Source organism: Centroberyx affinis, unplaced genomic scaffold (assembly GCF_046629955.1).
Source record: "Centroberyx affinis isolate AG114_WGS23_722 - 3 ecotype Tasmania unplaced genomic scaffold, CSIRO-AGI_Caff_v1 ptg000045l_1, whole genome shotgun sequence".
NCBI classification, from domain to species: Eukaryota; Metazoa; Chordata; class Actinopteri; order Beryciformes; family Berycidae; genus Centroberyx; species Centroberyx affinis.
The window spans coordinates 34,567-43,144 of NW_027278758.1; the positions used below are offsets into that span (position 1 = coordinate 34,567).

An 8,578-nucleotide genomic window follows, 5' to 3' on the forward strand; every position below is an offset into this window, starting at 1 on the left:
AACAGTGGACGCTTTGAGTGCAGCCTAATTGAATAATGGCGATATCAGTGAATGAGTGGGAGTGCGGAGTGATTTACCGCACAGAGGAGTGTGCTTATCTCTCCCTCTGTCCCATGCAGGAAACACTGGGATGTCACCAGGCAGATTAAAAGCTTGGCACAGCTGATACGGAGCGCTCAAAATGGATGGGGTGGGGACCTCTGACTGGTGTGTGTGTGTGTGTGTGTGTGTGTGTGTGTGTGGTTGGCGGGAAGGGGAGGGGAGAGGAGGTGGAGTGACCTTATGAGTCCTGTTTGGCAGACATTCATTCAAAAACTGGGAATTCCACTGGAAGTTCAGAGGGAAAAAAAGATGTAACCGTGTAACCCGAATGGAATTTTGAATAGCAAGCATATTTTTGACATCACTTTGGTCAGGTCACATTTTTCAGTTGGCACTCAATCATCCCGAAGGACAAAAGGAATTTACACTGTTACTGTACATGTTTAAAAGTTACTGAGGAATAAAGAATGCTTTGGGGTGGCAGAAAAGCTTCAAGCAGATTAACCTTTGCTGGGGAAATCTCAGAGAGGAGAACTTAATCAGCTGCTTGGCTTTTAATTGAAGTCAATTTTCAAAACTGCTGTTGGTCACAGTGCAGCTGTATGACTTATAATTGAATTCCTGACAGCTGCGATGCCGGGAATGTCAACCCGTTCTCGCAACGTGAACGAAACAAGACGGGTATTGTGTTCTGAATGACACCACAGAGGCTAAATACTGCAGAACGGCAGCAAACTGATGCTATTTTCAATGTAGTCACCGATGTGTTTCTGCCCTTTTAAGCAGGAGCTGACTCGAGCTGGCAGAGATGCTTCGTACTCTCGAATTGAGGCAATATATGCAGAGTAGAGCGAGGTGTTTGATGGGAGCACAGGCAGACAGATCTGCTGGAGCAGCTGCATAGAGGACACTAGGCCAAATATAGAAAGGGGACAAGGGCCAAAACATATCACACATTTTTTCCCATTAACAGCATAGGTTTGAATCTAACTTGGCGCCAATTAGTTGCAGTATAGGCGCTAGGGCTTAAAAATAGAGCATGGTAGGGGTGGCAATGCACCCGGAACGCAGAGACGGATATCTCTGTCATGGCGGCGTGTGATTTCACGTGTAATCATGTGAAGGGAAAATAACAGTATTCATATCGCCAGCTGGTTCGTTATAACTCTGTGACGGGGAAGGTTATGCGACAAATGGAAGTTCAGACGTTTGTTGCTATTACCTGTCATGCTACTTTGAGTGCAGAGCCTCGACGCAGGCCTATTTTCAGTATGAAAGCGGTATGTTTGGCAAGTGTGTGACAGGATCCGTGCTGCTCTATCTGTGTGACCACCCGTTTTCACCCGCTATATTTCAACATTTGCTAGTCTCTTATCTCTGGAGTCGGGGTGGGGGTGGGGGGGCTGGAATGAGGGGCACGCGGGCTTCGGGCCTACCTGTTTACTCTGAGGGCTTCCTCCATTGTTCGCCCCGGCTTCCTTTTAAGGATTTTTCACATTTTTGTGCTCAGTGTTGTTTTGGGAACAGGTCATGGGCTCGGCACATGGGAGCCCGCTGTGGCATTCCTGAATTCCTCCATCTCTGTCTGGTCAGACTCAGCAGGAATTCTTTCCTACAACACATACTGTAGCTCTCTCTCTCTCTCTCTCTCTCACATACACACACACCTGAAATATTTTTTTTTACAGTATGTCAGCATGTCATCTTTCTTTTGTTTGCTTTGTTTATTCCTTGGGTTCCTTACCTTCACCTCGAGGTTCACTGTGGAATGAAGTCATCCCATGTAGACTAATCCCTTTCACTATATAAATAGACTCACTTCAGCTCGGTTTTGGTAGCTGTTATGCAACCCCTGAGTGATAGTTCGCTGTTGAGCATCAACATGACCAGCTAATACCCTCAGTAATACTGTGCAACCTAATCTACTGGACTCCACTACCCTTCTGAACTTAATTGTCTTTCTGGACTAAGCACTATTTTTATACAGGTTTATTTTTATAAGCACTATAAAAATTGGCCCTAAATGAGTTCAGTGTTAAAGGAATTGTCACAGTGTTATCATACTGTATTTATTTTTCTTATTTTATACTGACATGTACAGTATCTTCAGATGACACAAGTATAAAGCAAATTTTATCTCTTCACCTCCTACATACCGCTTTTCAGTTGCCATTCATCTGCTTTCTTATTCTTTAGAGGTAGGAAGGTGAATGTTCCCCTCTTTCCTTGAAAACAGTGTCCTTGTCCGAGGGTCCTGCGAGTGGAGAGTCCCTTAATCCGTATTATCTAAAGAAGTCCTCAATGAGATTAAAACCCTGCACGAAAATTACAACCGGTTACCAGTAGGCTATACCACCTACCATCTGCTGCCATTGGTCAGGCTGGAGGAACCTGCTCTCATTTCACAGGTTATAAAAACCTCCTGTATAATAGGGAAGTATAATATTCCACAATTACATTACAACTGATTGTGCTGTTAATTCAGTCTAGTCCTCCTTGCCAGTTCCAAAGCAACACATGATTATTCTGTGTTATTATAATGCTAGTGGCCTAAAACTCTTTTAAGACTTGTGTCAGTTTATCATAAACTAGTTTAGTTTAGTTTAGTTTAGTTAATTGCTAATTTTCCAGTTCTGTCTCACTGTCACTGTAACTTATGTCTTTTTGGAAAATGTTTATCTCTGTGATGGTTTGGCAAAAAAGGGCTTCTGCCATTGAAAATATATTCCCAGGAATTATTTCTACAGAAATGTATTTTAAACCTAAAAAAAAACAAATACTAGTGATATTCCTTGCCAGTCATGTAAGGTACATATGAGGAAATAAAGCCATGAATTCCCCTAAGAAAAATTTATTTTAAGCCTATTTAACATAACATATAAAAGTAATAAATCTCAGGTGCATTGGTCCCATTCTTCGGCCTGCTATAACAGCATTACACGCATTTGTGCCACACCTTTCTGAAGAGGATTTTCAAGCACTACAGTTGTAGCGGAGATTAACTTTGAGCAAAGATTAAGCAAATTAACCATGATGGTGCCTCCCGAAATAAACTGTTGCTGTGCAGTTGGTTGAACAGCAGTCATCATGTAGGGCACGGAATAACATTTTATGGATACTTTCAAAACAGTTGGGAATTTTATGATGCTGACATAGGTGAGTTCATTTTGAAATCTCACATAGTTAAATCTGAATTCCTGTGTTTTTGTTTGGCCATTTAATTTGTATAACTTGTTTGTTACTGTTTACCGCAGCCTGCAGGTAAATGGCTGGTTGTGTGTTACTCTTGTAGCGTTAGAGATGTAATACAGGCATAAAATATTCACCTAATTTTGTTTTTAGGTTACCAACAATTACTATAATTATTTTATCCTGAATATGAAAAATAAAAAACACCTTTTTTAATCAGATGTTGGTATATTGACAAATAACTAAAACAGGCTTCCTTTACTAAACAATACTGAATAATACATTTCAAATGCCTGGTGGTGGTTTAATTTCAAAATGCTATAAAAATCTCGATTTAAAAAGTGTACCTCAATATTTCAGGTGACAAAAAAATAATTATTTATTGTTTGAGATGTTTTGATTTAAGTATTTTGAGATATTGATAACATGATATCCTATGAGGGCTTTAATTCTCCTATTAAGTAGGTGCTACGTTTTTCAAAAGCATGATATTAAAATGTGGCACAAAATTATTCTCATAAACTAGAACAATTATACTAATTTTCTTTAAAGAATAAAAGAAAACTAATGCATAAAAAATGGGTTAATTATCCTAGTCTGTGCAATTTGTCATAGCCTACACTCTGTTCTATTGTGCTGCTAAAACCAGGTAATCAAGTAATTGAACATGTCAATCACTTGGCGAGCGTCCAGCAGTCAGGCTGTGTGACCTGATGAGCACAGGCCTTCGAGATAAACAACATATGTTTGCAAGACGTCATTCTGCTGTCAACAAATAAGTTAGTCATAAATCATTGAACATGGATTTGTGGGTTATTTTTGTGTGTGGATCGCTTCAGTGTAAAGCAAAACTCCAATCGGGCACAATTTTGTCTCTTTGGACATTTTTACAACAACATGATCAACCTTGTTTTCATCTTTTCACTGCTATTTAATACAGCATCACTGACACAGCTGTTTGTCTTTAAATATCAGCAGCTTATTTAAGCCCGCCATCAAGCCATGCAGCTATTTTCTTCATGTAAATAAAGCTGAACAAAACAAATAAAAGATCTCTGCTCTTTGTGAAGATTATTGTTTATAGTAAAAATGTAAAAGGTAAAGTAAATCTTTACTTGTGAGTAAACCAATATCATTATTGTACCATTTATTCTGCCATTTCTAAACTGTGAGTATGCTACATGTTGGATTTGAAACATACTGAGCCTAGAAGTCAATGGAAAGCAGAGGGATCCTCCATGTTCCTGCTGAATGTCTCCTTCTTTAATATCTGTATAGGCTATAATTCTGCATTTCTCCCCTTCCAGCCAATCAGCTGTGATGAATGAGTCAGGCCCTCGGAGGATCCCCCCTGACCAGTCATCAGGGAGCGGACACACCATCGGCACCTCACGCCACCCCAACCTCACCGACCTTATTCCATCTAAGCGGGTCTGCTTCTACAAAAGCGGAGACCCTCAGTTCAACGGCCTGAACATGGTCATCAACAACCGCACCTTTAAAACCTTCGACGCCCTCCTGGACAGTCTGTCGAAAAAGGTTCCCCTGCCGTTCGGGGTGAGGAACATCACCACCCCTCGGGGCGTCCACGCAGTCCGTACTTTGGATGAACTCGAGGATGGGAAATCTTACATCTGCTCTGACAAGCGGAAGGTAAAACCTATCAATTTGGCGTTGGCCAGCAAGAAGCTGCCACCTTGGTACCATGCCAGGCCGGTCAGCGCCCGCCGTCAGGCCGTGCAGCTGGCCAGGTTTTCCCCCGGCCGGGCCACACACAAGCAGGAGCCCGTGGCGGTGCGAACACCAAAGAAGCTGTTGGTTTTTCGCAACGGTGACCCCTCTGTGAGACACGCTGTGCTGCTTCAGAAGAGGACTACACCCACCTTCGAGTCCCTCCTGGCTTTCATTTCAGAGCTGATGCAGTTCCATGTGGTGAAACTACACACACCTGATGGCAGACGTGTGAGTGTTTTGCTCTGTCCATACATGATGCATCCATTTCTGACAGTTGTGTTTCTTTCATGGACTACACAGACTGGTAAAAAAAAAAACAGCCATAAACTATTAACAAACCCTCCCCTCCAACTACCAAAGCACATAATCAATCAATCTAACGAACAGATTGGCCTTCACTATTTCAGGCCCAACCTCACCACACAAAACCATAACCACTGTATTAGATGCAATATTTAATTCTTAATGAAACTGTGAATGTCTGCCTACAAGACGTGTAAGCAGACATCTTTCCAACAATTTTGTAAACACTGAGGTAAAGAGGATCTATATGTATTTTTAGTTACAGCTGGAGATTTTCTATTTCCAAGCCCTGTACCAATATACATTTCTCTATAATTAATATGTTCAAAAAAATCAAATTGAGGCTTAAATCCAACTAAGAATTTAACTCATATCACACAAACAGTGTATAATTTTCTGGTTGGCAGCATCTTTACTGACCCATAATAGAGCGACTTAGAACCTGGACTGTAAATAACCGTCACATGAGGAGAGAAAGTGATAAGCTTCTTTGGCAACTCATCCTAATACCTGGAACGGCATTCTGGGATACCGCACTGCAAGGCCTTATTATGTCAAGGATCTACTGTAAATTGAGAGCCTCCTGGTATAGCGAGGTGCCATTTTAAACAAATAATACATCCATTTTAGACTTTTTAAATGTACTTTTCATACACATCAGAATCTAGGTGAATCTCTTAGCTGATTCTTTCCATATTAAAATGTTTTCTTGTTGTGCTGACATAGTGAAAGGCAGTGACAGTGAAGCATCCCCTTGTTTCTCTGTGTTGTGCAGGTGGATGGCCTCCCAGCCTTGATCCTGTGCTCTGGGACTGTAGTGGCTGCAGGCAGGGAGCCGTTCAGGTCTGCAAACTATAATGTGCAGAAAGCACCTGCTCCAACATGGCAGCCCACCAAACCAATGGGTCCTAGAAGACTAAAGGCAGTAAACCGTAAGTTTATTCATCAGTTTGGATTTTTGCTGTGCTCTCTGTGGACTCTCTCTCCCCGTTTTATTTGTACATTTATATGCATATGCTTAAATGTGATATTCAATAATATGCGTGTCAATGAGAATTACAACTGACAGCTACAGCGCTACTACCTGTCTGTGAATAATCTACTTGCTGTCAAGGGATGAAGAGCGGCAAAGTGCTGAGGCAATAATATCATACATAATACCGTAGATGACCTACATACACTCTCTATGTGGCTGTGGGCTATTGTGCATTATGAGATGTGGATAGTCATTCTTGTTGTGCTAATTCAATATCTTTTCTAACTTTTTTCTCTCTTTCTTCTCTTTTCATGCTTCTTGGATATTCTCTTCAATCTGAAATATCATCGCCTTAAATCTGGGGACATTTATACTTTATTTTTCAACATTCAACATTTTTCACATTTCAATTTTTTTTTTTTTCAACTGCCTCCTTTGATTGACTCAAAAGGTAAACAGAAGTCCATATCTAGTATTTCTAAGGCAAGGAATTTCTCCCTGTCTTCCGAGAGATACATCGTAAACCGGATTCAAAGCTCCATCGCAGACAGTTTATGCGATCTTCCCAGTAACCCAACGGACTCCGTTGAGCTGGAGACCGGCCGGATACTGGAGTCAGTAGCAGAAACGGAGGATGGAGAAACTCCTGAGGACGACATCGAGAAGTCCTTTCGGGTGAACCAAGATGGCAGCATGACAGTGGAGATGAGGGTGCGACTGACGATTAAGGAAGAGGAAACAGTCCATTGGACGACCACCCTGTCCAGGTCCAGTGTAGCCAATCAGCGTAACACAACTTGTTTGCCTGAGCCTGAGCCTGAGTCTCTGTCTGAGCAGGAGAGTGTCTCCCCTAAATCCAACCCACTGGATTCACAAAATCCCACTGCCTCTGCAGATAGGAAAGAATCTAAAGATGACGATGACAATGATCCACCATCACTGGATAAAGGAATTGCCAGTGAGAGTGGTAATGAAGAGGAGAATGACCAAGTACAGATGGATGCAGCATCCCCTCGGAGGGCTCCTACCCCGGGACCCAGGCGAATTAGAACAAAGCAGACATCGATGGAGAGTGTAAAATCAGTGATGGCAGAGGAGATTCAGGAAGGCATGGTTGGCTCATACTCCTACAGAGAGGAGACGGAAAACGGAGCCGTGACGGAGCAGTACTGCATGGTCAAGCAGAGCAGCAGTAGACCGGTGCCCAAACCCAGAGGACTCGGCTCTATGGACGCCAACACAGTCAAATCAGCAGGGATGGCAGAGATCCTACAGATTGAAGCTGGTGGGGAGAAGGTCACTGAAACGGTTTTACACATATATGAACAGCAGACCTGCCAGGACAATTTCCATGCAGACAGTCACTTTTGTGCCCAGGGTCTGTCTATGTCTGGGATTCTTTACGGTAGGCCTGCTACTTCAGGTACGGCATGTTTCTCCTCCAATTATGACTTTGAAACTGAGCTGGGACGACCCTCCACAGCTTCTGAGTCCATCAGCATCTGGAGGGCTGAGAGCATGTCACTAACTGATTTTACCCTGCCATCCCTGAAGGCTGGTGCGGATTACACATCACCACAAGTAATAAATGTCCAGAAACAACATATCCCTAAGCCTACCAAAGGCAAAGAGTCTTTTCAGGTGTTGTCAGAGAAACCCCAACAAAGAGTGGTCAATAAACCTAAGAGGATATACTCAAAACCCAAAGTGATCAAGAAACGTGTTCATCAGATTATGTCACCAGGGAAAAGACAAAAAGAAAATATCACAGCAGCGCCTGAGAATCATAAGAAGGTGAAGCCTTTTTCTAGTGCTGGTTTCATCAAGAGAATTTATGGATATAAACCAAAACCTGCAAAAAGCGTAATTAAGCTTAAAAAGAGACCAACACAAAACGGGGATGGGGGCGTTACAACAAAGAGCTCAGAACTGTCGGATGACTCAATTAAATGCGCTATCAAAGACCCAAACATATCGTCACCAGCGAAAGAAAATAAAAGTGAGACAGTCTCTTCTGAAGCTCTTTTGGATGTTCCACCCACTGAAGGAAGCCAACCAAGGGGAACGCTGACACGGCAGGAATCCATGCATCAGGAGAGAAAGAGCGAAAATGAGACGTATGATGTCAGCGAAAGCATGTCACTGCCTGCCTTCAACTCCTCCAGCTCTGTTACTAATGAATATGTAGAGAACTGGCTGGAGAAAGCCCATCTTAACCCCACTGTGTACCCAGATGAAGAAAGTCAAAAGGCGGAGAGAGTAACTCAGGTGGGAACAGAGGTTGGGATGTCAGGAGAGGAGAAAACAGAAATACAAACATGTCCAACTCTCACA

General features: G+C 42.5%; 1 protein-coding gene across 1 annotated transcript; it reads left to right on the top strand.

The window, feature by feature from the left end:
* The first annotated feature begins 4,551 nt into the window (after positions 1-4,551).
* LOC139642449 (oxygen-regulated protein 1-like) lies at positions 4,552-8,315 on the top strand. Its single transcript, XM_071517282.1, has 4 exons — positions 4,552-5,193; positions 6,044-6,200; positions 6,696-7,825; positions 8,292-8,315. Exons 1-4 carry the CDS (start codon positions 4,552-4,554, stop codon positions 8,313-8,315), a joined length of 1,953 nt encoding a protein of 650 aa, XP_071373383.1.
* The last annotated feature ends 263 nt before the right edge of the window (positions 8,316-8,578 follow it).

What these genes read in the sequence shown, in the direction of transcription:
- LOC139642449 (XM_071517282.1), top strand. Translation starts at nt 4,552, where the DNA reads ATGAATGAGTCAGGCCCTCGGAGGATCCCCCCTGACCAGTCATCAGGG. An exon ending in ACACACCTGATGGCAGACGT is followed by an intron (nt 5,194 to 6,043) that starts GTGAGTGTTTTG and finishes TGTGTTGTGCAG; the next exon opens with GTGGATGGCCTCCCAGCCTT. An exon ending in CGGATTACACATCACCACAA is followed by an intron (nt 7,826 to 8,291) that starts GTAATAAATGTC and finishes CACCCACTGAAG; the next exon opens with GAAGCCAACCAAGGGGAACG.